Source organism: Ursus arctos, unplaced genomic scaffold, assembly GCF_023065955.2.
Source record: "Ursus arctos isolate Adak ecotype North America unplaced genomic scaffold, UrsArc2.0 scaffold_18, whole genome shotgun sequence".
Taxonomy (NCBI): Eukaryota; Metazoa; Chordata; class Mammalia; order Carnivora; family Ursidae; genus Ursus; species Ursus arctos.
The window spans coordinates 2,345,856-2,361,417 of record NW_026622852.1 but is presented as its reverse complement, the minus strand read 5'-3'; the positions used below and the strand labels follow the sequence as shown (position 1 = coordinate 2,361,417).

Below are 15,562 nucleotides of genomic sequence, written 5' to 3'. Positions count from 1 at the left end.
GTTCAAACAAAAAAAGGAAAGAAAACAAAGACCCCTAAAATTTTTATCAGCAACATAATACAAACACGTATCAAAAGACCAGCTAATGGTAACAGGAAAAATAATAAGCCCTCAAATTAGAACGATATAAAAATAAGCTTATTAAAGACAGAAAAAAAATTGGACATATCAACATAAACTCTTGATCATTTGAAAAATAATTATTTTCCTGCTCTGTCACTAATGTGGCCCCCTGCCAAAGTAGCTGGTGCTCCCATGAAACAAAAACAAAAAACACCCTTCATTCCAAATTTGATTGCTAATGGAGCACCTTTAAAAAAGAACCTGGGCTCCTTGATGGGTTGCTGATTTCATGTTTGAAACAAGGAAATCAAGATGATTTTGCCATTTCTAATTGGAATAAAGCAAAGATGTCTAAGTGGTTTTAAATTAGGAAAATAAAGTCACCTTGAAGAGGCTCCAAATGGTCAGTGTGTGACAGAAGCATCAAAAAGAAAATTACGTCAATTGGTACCCACTGAATCTATGAAAGGCTATAAACCAAACTGATGCTCAAAAGCAACAAATAATACAAAGCACAGTCAAGCAAAGTCTTACCTACCGATGTGAATTAAGTAAATGCTGTCTTATTACAAAACATAATCCTATGGCCACCCATCAAGGCCCTGAGGGCCACCATTTGGTAAAATGCAACATATGGTGAAATGTAATTTTGGTCTTCAAACCAAAATGCCTATTGGAACTAACTGCAGTACAAGTCATAAACCAGAGCCAGGGGCAGACTCCGGGAAACCAGGTTTCTAGAACTGCACAACACTTCTGAAGGGAGATAGGGCTCAGGTACCCATCTGGAAACTGAGTCTACCTTCTTCCTCTCGTAGAATATGTGGTCTTCTTGACCTTGATTCTGGCTTAAAAACAGAACCCCTTCATGTCTACAAACATTTTATTAAATGAGAGACATGAATAATCAGTCTTCCCGAATGAGTCCAAGCATAAACACCTGTGGTACAGCGACAGATCCTTTGTTTCAGATCCGGCAGCACCTTACACACAGGAACTGCATGTGCTCACTAGGGAGAGAGCCCAGGACGTTTTGTTAGCATCGGTGGCACGCACTTCCACCCTCTCTGGTCAAACCATTTCTGCTACATTTCTATATCCTTGGCTAATTAAATGGAAATTTACAGTGGGAATGTGTGCTGGGTCTCTCCCTATCAATCCACAATCAACCTGAAACACTGCAGATTCATTATAATTAATGAATTCATATAAATGTGTTATGGATTTCTCAAAGGTTTTTTTTGTCATTACGTGTTTTCTCAAAAACTGGATACTGGAAGTATAATATGCTATACAATATTCTCCTGTGATTAAGAACTATTTTAGGGTTTAGAGTTTAGGAGCTTTGATCATCCATTTGTTTCACATGTTGGTGAGGTGAGAATTATTTTTACATACCAAGGAAAGATTTTATTTAGTTTTGAAGGTATTTTCACCCTGGTACCACCAAAGGTTAGCTATATAGGAATAGATTAACCAGTAGAGCCACCTTGCTCTGAGCCCTTCACTAGATCCTGCCCAACGTGGGTCCCCATCTGGAGCCATGGACAGTGATGGCACAGAAGGAGTTGTACTGAAGCTTGCCTGGGGAGCTGGCCTGAAGACACAGGCTGAGAAAAAAAGTAAGTGCCGAACAAGGTCTCAAGTTCTTTTTTTTTTTATAATAATTTTTTATTATGTTATGTTAGCCACCATACACTACATCCTTAATTTTTGATGTAATGTTCCATGATTCATCATTTGCATATAACACCCAGTGCACCATGCAATATGTGCCCTCCTTACTACCCATCACCAGCCTATGGTCTCAAGTTCTATTACAAGGATGAGTGCCAGAATAAGACGTGGAGGATGGCTAGAAGGGTAGAATAACAGAAGACAAGAGGACCTCCCAGAGCACGAGGTGCTAGCACAGAAGCCAACATAACCACTACCGCCCATTATCCACACCAACAACACTGCCTTGAAATAGGGTCACGTGTAAAATATCTGACATACTCTTGACATGAAGATGCTCAATAAATACCAGTTCTTTTTCTTTTCCACTAATCCCATTCATTATCATTAGAGAATTGTTGTAACAAATTTATACCAAGCAGCTTCCATGGATGGCCAAGTGCTAGTCGAAGAGAGAAAATATTAATTAAACCTAGTTTTAAAATCTAACTAAAATTATGATCTAGTTAAAAAAAATTAGTTAAAATAATATTGAATAAAATAATACACAAAATAGTAGGAAAAAATTTGTCCACTAGGGTGTTTTCTCTATAAAAGTTCTTCTTTTTTCATTAGGTGTCTGTCTCCATGTTAGTAGCCACAACTTAGAAAATTATGAAAGAAACAAATTTCTCAAATGTCATATTTTTCAAGAGGAGAGGGCACTGAGATAAAAATGATGTACCTCATATAAGATACATTATGAAAAAGGGCTTTGCTCATTGCAATGAACTAATGTATAAAGTGCAAGTGATTTAGTGTTCCCACACTGCGTATACGGAATATTCTAATCCAATATGAAGGGTTATTGAAGTAATTTGCCCCCCAAAAAAGATCTGTGCATGCCATCTTCTCACCTACGTTGCCCTCCATTATTCAGGTGTCTCTTCCACTGGACACCCTCTAGTTTAATCAGGTGTGAGGAGACAGACCCTGTGGTAGCTGTACTTTGCAGGAAGTATATAATTTATGAGCAGGTCACTATTTGCTTTGGAGAAGGAATACGTTTTAGGCTCCTAGTTTCAAAACCATTTTACTATTTATTGTGTTCTTTAGTTTTCCCTTTTCCTTACAAACATCTGTGCAACATCCACATAAGTGGTTAGGAATACAGCCAAAGGAACCTTCCAAAATAGAGCCAGGAAATAGGTCACACTGAATCATGGCAAAGGGTAGGTGGTCAAGTACCACAACACTACAACATAAACACACGTGCACACATACACATGCACACACAAATGAAATCTTACATTTGAAAGATAGCAGGTGCCAGTCAAAAAGTATGCTTGACAAAAACACTGAAAAATACATATAAAAATTTAGATTAAAATAACAGGGATTAGTTGTGCACTTTCTTTAACATATCTGTATCTTTAAGACTTTGGAAGCTACGTATTTTTCAAATACCAACTTAAAAAAAAAAAGATCTATTTATTTATTTGAGAGAGAGAGAACATGTGGTGGGGAGGAACAGAGAGAGAAAGAATCCCAAGCAGACTCCACGCTGAGTGCAGAGCCCGTCGCAGGGCTCAATTCTCATGACCTGATCCGAAACCAAGAGTCAGAGGCTCAACCGACCGTGTCACCCAAGTACCCCTTAAATACCACCTTTTCAATTAAAAGATGCTTACTAATGGAAGAATGCATTATAACAAATCAGATGAGATTTTTCACACTATTATCTAGAATGAGTTTATGCTCAAAGCCCAATAACATTGAAAGAGCTAGTATTTTAGAATATTTTTGGCATTAAAGGAAGAGTAGAAGTTGCCTTAAAATGGTCCTTTGGTGCAAAAAACAAGTAATTGGGAGAAATTTTTTTTTTAAAAAAAGAGGAAACAAAAACCCTAAAGTGAGTAAAAATGTAGATCCTATTGAAGCAACTTCATTTCACCTAAACTATGCAGTCCCTCTATTCTGTAAGATGACCGAGTTAGGCTGCCAAGTTTGCCTGAATTTTATTTTATAGTTCTCACTGCACCGATTCAGCAATTGCCCACTACCTCCAAACAATCAGGTATGGTGAAAATATAGCCAAACTATAGTTCCAGCTCTTGAGAGCATAATCCCTGGCATATACAGTTTATACAAGAGAAATATGGGAATTAATTTGAACTTTTTTATGCTTGAAAAGTAAAGCATATTCAATGCAATAGGGGAAATTCACAATGCTCTTAACCAAAGTTACCAGATTTTATGAATTCCTTCCGGTTAGTTGTCAAACATTTTGGGGAAGAAGCCAGACTTGAAGTCCAGCCGAAGAATAATGGATAAGTAACAGCTATCAGACATATATTTTGGAAATCCAGTATTCACAGCGCTTCCTGCCAGAGAACTTTGCAAAGGCAATTTACGAACACTAAAATTTTACCTACATAGGGAAAAACTACCATTTAATATAAATTATATGATGTTTCCCCATGTTTGACAAAGTGTACCAAACTTAAAGTAGATCCATAGAGGAGAGCGAGTAGATGTTCTTTTCAGTCATCATTTATGAAACAATTAGTAACATAAAGCTGACTGAAGCACACATCATAGGAGGAATGACATCCTGGTTAAACATCTGGACCTCTAATAGCAACTTTAATATAATCACCAGTAACCACAGAGCTTTCGAATATTAAAATAAGAATGTGTGATCCCAAACAAAGCTTCAAATGAACACCTCTAGCTCCATTCAAGGCTTGGAGTTTGGAATTCAACAAATAATAATGGGCTGAAAAAGCATTTACATTCCAGCACCTGTTGCTCATTAATTGAATCCACTTGGGCAAGGAATTGAACCTTTTTGTACTCAGGTTTCTTATCCTTGAAGCAGGGATACTACTACTCATGTCGCCCAGTTCACACAGAATTGTAGTACCAAAGCCAGCAGCAGCAGCAGCAGTAGTAAAAGAGAGAGTAACAATACAACTTTCATTTTCTGAGGGCTTATTCTATGCCATGAACTGAAAACAAGACAGTGAGACAGGCATGCCTTTGTTTGTAGACAAGGAAGCTGAGGCTCTGAGATGAGAACTTGCACAAGGTTGCACATGTGTTGCTGGCAAAGACCAAATGTGAACACAAACTACTCTGACTCAGAAGGTCATGATCTGGTTCACATCTCAAAATGCGTTCCCATGTGTCATCTAATGAGGTAATGCCATTGACTGCATGTTGTAAATGGCAAAGCACCACAGTAATGCAATGTGTCATTACTATGATTTTTTAAAAAGTTGCTAAAATGTATTTTCTGCTGAATATATAATACTATTCTTAGCAAAAGCCCATCAATTCAAGAAACTAAGGAAAAACCATGAATGAATATGCAACTTGTCACCTAAACCATGGAAAGTAGAATAGATGTGACAGTTGGTGATGTCATCTCATACATTTGTGCATTCACACACAACCGAACAAAGTCCCAATGCACAAACATCAAGTATCTCTCAAGATACCAATGGAAGTTGCTGGAATCATTAAAAAGCCAAGAGATTTGTCGTGTATGGGTCATGGCTCCCCAGGCCCAGACTGACAACCTGGCAGGCTGCTCACAGGAGGTTAATAGAGACATAGGACAAGTATGTTAGGTTGCAAAGAGTCTGTGGCCAAGCCTCCCAGGGATAACACAGGGCAACAAGTTAGCAAAGTTGCCCTTTGTTGGCAGCCAAAAAACAATCACAGTGAACTGGAAAAGTAACAAAGGCATATCAACCATCTCCACACTGTCCTAATTTTTCTAAGCATTTAAAACAAACGTAAGATTCCATTTGCCAACAACAGGTAAAGTGATTTATAGTTAAATTCACATGTTATTTACTTGCAAACACTCTTTGCCCAGAAAAAGGTTCGGTCCTGAGTGATATAGAAAAGGCAGAGAAAAAGTGACCTCTATACTTCTCTCCTACATTTCTGCTTTTCTGAAATTGTCCTCATTCCTCCTAGGGCCCCCATGCTGCACCTAGCTTATCCCGCCTCAGGCAGCAAGGCCCCAAATATTTGTGACCACCTGCCCCCTTCCCTTTACTGTGTTACTGCTCTTTGTTTCTTCCAGAAGAGATGAAATAAAACCTAAAGGCCAGAATATACAGGTATGTGGATCAGGACACTGATCGGTCCTGGGCAAACACTAGAAAATAATAATGTACAATCCCTGCCCTCAAGAAACTCACAGTCTGGACGTACGACAATGAGTAACATTACAGAGTAGAGCATGCTAGCCTTGGGAAGTGTACAGGAGGGAATTCATAGGCAGTCTTGGCATCAGGGAAGGAAGGGAGGGCCTTACCACATTTGGGTTGATCTTATGTCGAAAGCATGTGATGTTCACCACGTATGGCCAATCGTCAGGCTCCATCAGCACCCCAGCAGCATGAGCACACGTGACATGGAAGGAGGCTGGGCAGCGGCCATAGGAACACTGAATACAGGCTCCAGAGACCTTCTTAACCCGGTGTCTGCAGAAGATGCATTTCTGGAGGGTTAAAACAAAGAAGAACATCAATTCAAACTGTAACTCAGCTGATTTCCACACTTAATAGCTTTAAAGAGAGGCAGAAAACAGATTACGTCAAGTCTTGACCCTCCAGGGGCCCTAGTGGTGAGAGCAACTGTTGACAATGTAAGTTGTGTATTTTTAATGAAACACACTGCTATTGTCACATACTACCAAACATATGTTGAAATACTTCCTGTGGTTAGGAAAGCCAAACCCTTTTGCATATGCTTCTCCGGGCACAGTGAGGAAACACCCCACGGGTGCTCCTGCAAATCACCCATGAATGTTTGAGTGACTTCTCTTTTACCTTCTGCGTGGCAGGACTTTTGGTACATCAAGAGATAGAATATGGGTTTGGAAGACAGATACCTACTCTCCTAAATTAGATGAGGTCTTCAGAAATACCCCCAAACAGCACAGAGATGGTCTTAGCTTTCTATTTACAAAGAACTGTAAAGTGTTAATGGTCCAATGTGGAAACTAGGGGATCAAGTGTTTAACAATACAAACCTGAATACTTCATGACTGACACACAAATATGTTTCCCAAAGTGAGAAAATTGAAAGTCACCCTAAAGGGCATAATTTTGTTGAGTACCTATAGCTGACTATGCCCAGCGAAGAGAGAATGAAAATAAAAACAGCAATAATGATTACCACAATCTAAAAATTAAATTGCACACAATTAGCCCTAGACATTATCAGTATATTTGTTATGAAAGATGGGAAAAATCAAACAGCTTCACTAAATGTACAATTAGTGAATACTTGAAGGTTAGAAAAAAGTGGCTGTAGAACAACATAGGGTAGGTTCAGAAAGCAGAAGAAACAGAATGATGAAAAGCTTGACTTTTCATTCCTAAGGATGAAAAAGGTCTGCAATCTGATCAAATACTGGTACAGGTGCTCTTCTTTTATTGGTACATTTTCCTTCCTGGGACAGAAAAGGTAAACTCAGTGTCTCTTGGGGATCGTAATATTTTATCACAGACCCGTAAGAATCAACGTGCACTTCTAACTCTTCCTCGCCCTCACATCAGATCAGCAACTTTAGTCTTATAGATTCTGCACCTTAATCTTGCCCCGATCTCTCCCTGTCCATCTATACCAACTGCCACTGCCTCTGCTCATGGTACCCAACATAGTAATGTCCTCCTAACTGGTCTGTTATTTTAGTCCATTTCGATTCCTCTTACCCAGGCCTGCCACAGTGATCTCTCTACAACATAAATCCAGTATCAGCCACCTGCTTAAATGTCCTTCAGTAGCTTCTCCTTATCTCCAAAACATTCCAGAAAAAAGGAACAGCATGAGATGGAAAAGGAAAGCTTATAGTCCATCTGAGCAGTCTTATTTCTCACTAGTCTCCATACGGGCCCCACACTCCAGGCTTTTATCTGTTCTCCCTATACATCTGGATTCAATGTACAATTAAGTACTTTTAAGTGGGACTTAAGGGTGTGGCTTGGCTGATTAAGAAGCTACACACATACACACACACAGAACCAAAGAACTGAAACAAGACCCATTATAATCTGAATAAAAGTATTACTTAATATCTTGGTGTCTTGGCAATTTTTTAAAAGACTTTATTTATTTGAGAGAGAGAGAGAGCACAAGCAGGGAGGGGGCAGAGGGAGACGAAGACTCCTCACTGAGTAGGGAAACCCGTTGCGGGTGGGGGTGGGGTTCGATCCCCGGATCCTGGGATCTAACCTGAGCTGAAGGCAGCCACATAACTGACTGAGCCACCCAGGCACTCTTGACAATTCCTGTTATCATTTTCAACACATTCTTGGTAATTCCTGGCATTCTAATATTTTTTGCCAATTCCAATTATTTGAAATGTGACTGTAGATATAATAGCAAAAACTTGTATCAGGAGCCCCAAGCATAATCAGACAATCTTTTAAGAGCCTAATCATACTACCGGGAGGTCAGCATTTGACTAAGTTCAGATATTGACAGATATGAAAGGAAAAATGGTTTCCCATTTTCCTAATTAAATAGGATTTTTTGAGTAGGAAAGAGTATTATGACTGAAGCTAGTTAATGAATTGGTAACTCCAGCCTCTTAGACCACCATTAACTGCCTCATTAAACAGAGGCCCTCCAGAAAAGGCAAAAGAAACAGAGATAATACACTTAAGTCCAGTGAGGATTCAATCCTGGGAATCTAGTAAGGGAAGGGCTCTCCCTTCCCAGCAAGATGAGAGGAGGTCATTTCTTTTTTTTTTTTTTTTAATAATTTTTATTTTGTTATATTAGTCACCATACAGTACATCCCCAGTTTTTGATGCAATGTTCCATGATTCATTATTTGCGTATAACACCCAGTGCACCATGCAATACGTGCCCTCCTTAATACCCATCACTGGCCTATCCCATTCCCCCACCCCTCTCCCCTCTGAAGCCCTCAGTTTGTTTCCCAGAGTCCACAGACTCTCATGGTTCATTCCCCCTTCTGTTTACTCCCCCCCTTTCATTTTTTCCTTCTTTCTCCTACCAATCTTCCTAGTTCTTATGTTCCATAAATGAGTGAAACCATATAATTATCTTTCTCTGCTTGACTTATTTCACTTAGTATAATCAAGAGGAGGTCATTTCTAAGGATACAACCAGTATCCTTACAAAGTCAACCTAACTGCAGACTACTATAATTTGATGCTTTGGAAAATGTTTATTCATAGAGTTGGGAAGTTAGACTTAAACATCAACCAGGTTTTTGAGGAGATAGAGAAATACATAAAAGGAGTAAGGGAGCCATTCTGGATCTTATAGTACAGTTGGTGTTGTATTTCCAAACCCCATTTTCACTTGCTTGGTACTAAACCAGTTGTTCTGCATCCTGGATAAAACATCTGTGGCAATCTAACACGTACACATGTCTGGGCTACAGAACTTAATTCAGCGGGGCAAAAACAAGGACAAATAGACAGTTCTTTGGAATGTTACGTCGGAACAAGCACTATGAAAGAAACAGGGACAAAGCGCTATGTGGAACCCGAATGACTGGTGCAATGAGTTACGCCTGGAGGCAAGACAGGGAAGAAGGCCTTCAGGAAACACATGGCTGATTGGATCAAGACGGTGGACTCAGCCTGTGCTACAACTTTCTCAGCTGTTATAACACCTCAGTAAAGATAAAGGAAAAAGAGTGAAACTATAATAGTACTGGCTACCAAGAAAAGGTGCAACTAATCCCAGGGAGCAGATCCCCAGCAAACAGTTATTAGTAGGTATCTCTGAGGAGACAGTTCTGGCAAGGCCAATGCCAACAGTGGAAGCAAATACCTAAAAGACAAACTACTGACCATTGGACCAGCCCATGGCCCATCCTTCCCCAATCATCATCAGTAGGTGAGGTAATCCTATCTGATCTGAATCAGAGTCCTATGATCTGACTCATCATTCACCAATAAACCAAGCTGATTCTCATTCGGGCTGAGGAAAGAAAAATTGCACCCACGATGCACAACTAAAATACAGATACGTTAAAAATCACAATGATTTGAGGCAAAACAAAAATAAATGAGAGGAGCTATGATTACTCCATAGAAGAATATCTGACCGAAGGAGTCAGGTAAGTGGAAGCATGAGATGAGTTAAAAAGAGGTACAGTATATGTTATGATAGGGATTCCAAAATAAATCCCATCAATTAGGAAAAAAGTAACAACTACATAGCTAAGAAATTCAAAATATCAGTCAAAAAGAATCAAGATGTGCTGAATATTGGATTGTACCTTACTAAAGATCAAATCAGCAACTAGAAGATGGAACCTAGAGATTGTACAGAACATAGAAGAAAATTAAAAAAAAAAAGAAAATAGAACACAAATACTAAGCAATATGAAAAAGAGATCCAGATGTGCTATTATCTTTCTAAAAGGTATCTTACAGGAATAAAAAAGAGAAAATAACAGAAATTTTCCAGACCTGCAAAAAAGCCCAACAAGTATAAATAATTAAAAAAAAAAAAAAATCACCTAGACACATCTAAGACCTCAAAATAAAAAGAGAAAAATCCCAAAATCTTCCAGAGAAGAAAAGAGAAAAATCAGATTACCATCAGATCTCTAATTTGAGACAGTGAATGCTAACAGACAATGAAACAATATCTTCAGTTTCAGGAGGAAAATTAAATTTGGTCTATATTCAGCCTAATTATCATTCAAATGTGAGGGTAAACATAAAGACTTTCTTTTCTTTTTCACATACAAAGAGGAGAAGTACCTGTGAAGTGAAGAGCAACCAAAATGCTAGTTATGTAGATAAGTCTAAATGAATATTGACTTTATAAACAATAATAGTAATGTCTTCTGGGTTTCAAGCATAGAGAATATGAACAGATGACAACTGAAGCATATAAGGAAGAAGTGGTAAAAGACGCTTAAAATGTTCTAACATTCTTGAATTGTCTGGGATAGGGGTAAAAGTACCAATTAATTAATAGTGTGAAAAAGAAAACGGAATAAGGAAAAATAATAAATTCAAACAAAGACATGAAAGGAAGGAAACAGAAGCAGAACAAACAGGAGCAAAGGGAAAGAACACTGAAAGCTGGCAGGACTAAACCCAAATATGTCAGTATGTTACATGTAAACAGACCAGGGGTAGCAAACTTTTCTTAAATGCCAGATAATAAATATTTTAGGCTTGTATGACACAGAGTCCCAGCTGCAACCACTCAGCTCTGCCATTATAGCACAAAAGCAGTCATGGATAATCTGCAAATGATGACTGTCATTGTGTTCCAGTAAAACTTTATTTGTACAGCAAGCACATACCTTAGTTCACTGATCCCTGCTATAGGCCATGGGCACATATTTGCAGTTATGGGCACAAATTTGAAGTTAGTATGATAGAATTAGTATTTAAGAATGATCACTCTAACTCTTAATGATAAAGAACAAACTGAGGGTCGGTGGAGGGAGGTGGGTGGGGGGTGGGCTAGACAGGTGATGGGTACTAAGGAGAGCACTTGTTATGATGAGCACTGGGTGTTGTATACAAGTGAGGAATCACCGTATTCTACTCCAGAAACCAATATTGCACTGGATGTTAACTACTTAAAATTTAAGTTAAAAAAAAAAAAAAAGAATGATCACTCTATCAGCAAGATTGATCGAGGTAGGAAAACAAAACTGTCAGGGAGCCACAGAAATACTGAGGCACAGGATGATGAGGACTTGGATTAGAGAAACAGCTATTGGGAGAAAGGTAAATTTTGAGTTTTTTATTCTTGCTGCCCTTTACTGATAGAGATTGTACGCCTTCCTCTAAAAAGAGCTGCTCATTTAAGATCAGGGTTGGACAGTCTGTCTTCTGTGGGAAAGAACCTCTCTAGCAGCGGCCTTAGTGTGAAAATGGACGTGGGTAGGGGTAACACCAATTCTAGAGGGACACGGACAGTAGGGAGCGTGTGAACAGAAAGATTATCAGGCATTTAAAAGCAGAAAAGGTTCAGAAAGATAGTATCACTCTTCCTGCAATTCACGGAGGTGCCAGTGTCCCACTGGGAAAAGGTTGAGGAGCCGACTGGTGGATGATGGTTAATGAAGGCTTTGAGAAGTCAAATAAGGCAGCCTAGAGGACCATCATTTTGGTTGCTGTAGAACAAAGTCGAGGTGGGGTTGCCATCCGAGGAGGCCAGTGCAGCACAGCAGGAAAACGCAAGCACAGATAACACTAGAGTGACTGTAAATGTCCGTTACCTTTATGGTTTCCTAGGGAGGATGCCTAGGATGTAACAGCTACTCAGTCAATGTCTGCTCAATTAAACTGAATACAAACAAGTAGATCAGGGTGAAGTGATGGCCCTGCTCATGTTTTCTCAACAGTAAAAAAAAAAAAAAAAAAAAAAAAGCCCTCATTTTAGAACATCATAGAGATGTTAGAGCAGGTCAGAGTCACAGGGAGTCCTGCTTAGAACACAGATTGCTGGCCCCAACCCCAGAGTTTCAGTGTGCTTGGCTAGGGCCACTTAATTTGCATTTTTTAAAAAGATTTATTCATTTATTATTTATTTGACAGAGAGAGACAGCCAGCAAGAGGGAACACAAGCAGGGGGAGTGGGAGAGGAAGAAGCAGGCTCCCAGGGGAGGAGCCTGATGCGGAGCTCGATCCCAGGACGCTGGGATCACGCCCTGAGCCGAAGGCAGACGCTTAACGACTGAGCCACCCAGGCGCCCCTGAATTTGCATTTCTAACAAGTTCCTAGTGGTGCTGATGCTTTTGATCCCAGGATCACACTTTGAGAACCAAGCATGGAGGGTTAAAGAGTTAAAGGATGTCGATTATTCTGAGAGCCTGTAGGATAAAGCAATTCGGGAAGTACAATGATTTTTCATCTATTCTTCTGTGTCAAGGGCTGAGAGAATCCTCGGGCGAGTATGATTTATAGAGCACTGTACTTTCTTGGGGGACTGGATTTCCATACTTATTCCAATGGCATAGGCCATTAAGGCTCCTAATGGATTGAGGAATTAATGAAGTATCTGGCAATGAGGCTTTGTGTATCATTAGATTCCTTGAGCACACAGCTTGGCAAAGGGCATCAAGAAATGATGAGCTGTGAAGGAGTTGGAAGTTCAAAGCACAATCCATCCCCCTTTTTTTTTCTTTTAATATGATTTGCAGCAGATTTTACTGTTGTTTCAACAATGTTATGGTTCTTTTTCCTTCCATAAATAGGCAGGTAATTCCAAAACAGGCACAAACACTTTTTAATTAGCATTTCCCTATCAGACAAACAATAAGCTAATGATAATGAAATATTATTTTCCTTTTGCTCTCCCAAGACACTTTTTCCAAGCGCTACACAGCAAACTAACATTCCCAATTGAAAGAGGGAATAATGTTAGACTCAATGGATAACACTGTTGTTGAGGCTGAAACTTCCATTTTACTCCAAGACCTTAAACACAGGTTTTAAAGGAGAACCTTCCCACTCTCTTTCAATTCTACCTGTAAAATTTATGTTCTGTTCATCAGTATTCGTTAAGTCAATCACTCAGGTGCCAATACTGGCCAGCACTGGAGGAACACTGATATGATGCAGTCTGAGTTGTACAGCAGAGGGCTTACAGTCCAGGGGAGGAGACAGACATGTAAACACCATAGCCAGAAGGAAAAGCAGGATGCAACAGCTGCCGTGTGAGCAAGATTCAGGAGCAGAGAGAGGAGTAGATTGATACCAAGAGAAATCAGTTTACCCAAAGAGCTCAAGAGCAGCTGGGGAAGGAGGGGAGAGGGAACACGGGAAACCGAGATCCACCGTGGACTGACGCTACAGTGTTGGGCTGCTTTTGTGAGAGGCAGCAATTAATACACAGACTCACACCACTCACACCACACAGAATTGTCTGACCTCAGCCATCCAAGGATATTACAAATAGTGGACACTACAAAATGGTAAACTCAATTCTGAATGCTCATGCATCAGCTCATAAGTCCTGTGTTTCCCCAGCCTCCTCATGAAAAGTTATTTCTACACTTCAAGTTTAGAGCATTAAAATATATGGCTTATGGTGTCAAGTATGTTGAATTAAATCCTTCTTTATGATATGTATCAGAAACCATTTATCTCATTGCTTGTTGTTTGGTGAGATTCACCCCGCAAAAAATGAGAAGCTAAGAAAAAGTCAAGTAGCAGGATAAAGAGGAAAGGTCAGAGGAATGAGCTCAGCCAGGCCACGAGACAGAGCTAGAAAAATGGGCAGAGGTGGTAGGGATCAGATCAAAGACTATACTTATTCAAAATAAGGCTAGACAGTCATTGCTGGCCCTGAGAAATGTTAAATAAGAAGCACAAAAGAATTCTAGAACTGGAAAGGCCATCTCAGTTCAGACACAGACCGACAAATTAACAAATGACTCTTAAAAAGTACTATGTCAACAGCTCAGTCACACTTTTTATTTTTGATCAGAAGATACACCACAGGGAAGCTCATCAAATGGGAATCCTTCTGGAAGCACCTTTTTAATCCCAGCACCAGAACACTGACTACAGATAGCAGGTGCTCAATAAATATTTTGTGACTAAATGAATGATTGTTTCCTTATTATGTATCATGTGTTAATTCATTCTTTCAGCCATTAAACACCTATTAAACATCTTTCATATAAAAAGCTTTCTGCAAAATGTGGAAGGAGATATAAAAATGAAAAAGATACCATCTATATATTCAACCAGATTAATCTGGCATATAAGAATAGCTGCAACAAAAGCTTTGCCGTGGTCATCACAATAATCATGATGAAGTGCTACTGGATTTGGAAGGAGAGAGGGCTGGAGAACCAAGGTCAGACCAACATGTGTGCCTCAGCTGGTTATGCTCCTCCAACCCAGAACCTTCCACCATTCTTCTACTGAGAAGGTCTCAAAGAGAGGGAAGAGAGGATGAATTTCATGACAGCCACTCAAGGGACACCCCACAGGACAAGAGAGCAGGTATGACTCTGTTTGAATGGCTCAGATCATGTAGCAGCAGAGCTCAGGCAGGTGACCTGTGCACCCCTCTGAACGTAGGGCACAAGTCACTGAGTCCAGGCACCACCGGGTCAGTTCCATGAGGCTGGCTCTAGGGAACTTAAAGTAAAAATGGGGTTTCTCCCAAGTCAGAAGTTTCCTGTAACTTATACCTTGGAGTTTAGAGACAACGTGCAATGCTTTTGCACCAGGTCAGACAGTGCCTTGGAGAGTGCTGGGGACATGCTGCACACTGGCTGAGTCTGCAGTTGGCAGGGATACAGGGTCTGCCACATGGTTCAGCGAAGCTGCCAGCAGGGTTTAGAGAACTCGGGAAGCTAGCAAGAGCAGGCAGATGCCTGTGCTCGCCTTAGAAAGACCAGCAGGTCTCAGCCAGTGCACATGCAGTAGCAAGAGGAAAGAGGAAGGACATTTTACCATAGATGTAACAAAGCTCAGAGGTGGAAAAACATGAGGCAAAGTTGAGTGAAGAAGTGTGAGCAAAACTAAGGAATGACAGGCTAGAAAGGTGAGATCTCAGAAGGTCTTGGATGGTACCTGACGCGAATCTCACCTTCACTTGCCAAGATGAGAGACTGACGAAAGCTTAGTAGTGGTGACTAATTTTTAGATAGAAAACAGAACTGCTATTTTATAACAATTTTCTGAGTGACTTAGGTTTAAACTTTAGGCAACCAAGCAATTCTCCAGACCAGCCCATCACAAAAATCAAAATAATCCCGAACGTTTATTGTTCAGGTATGGCTCTTCGCTTGTCCATCCTCTGCTCCTCCAGGGTTGGACAAATTCTAATCGTCTTGCTATCAAA

The 15,562-nt window shown here is 40.0% G+C and overlaps 1 protein-coding gene across 10 annotated transcripts in view; it reads right to left on the bottom strand.

Annotated features, from left to right (window-relative positions):
• The window catches only part of KDM4C (lysine demethylase 4C), a 419,337-nt gene that overhangs the window by 53,597 nt on the left and 350,178 nt on the right, over nt 1-15,562 (bottom strand). For 6 of the 10 annotated variants that reach the window (XM_048223476.2, XM_048223479.2, XM_048223471.2 and 3 more), the window contains one exon: nt 6,053-6,238. In XM_048223476.2, the coding sequence (XP_048079433.2) occupies nt 6,053-6,238 (186 nt within the window). Of the gene's footprint in view, nt 1-3,029; nt 3,078-6,052; nt 6,239-15,562 lie in introns of all 10 variants that reach the window. The other 4 variants (XM_048223474.2, XM_057313431.1, XM_048223472.2 and 1 more) reach the window with 1 other exon arrangement.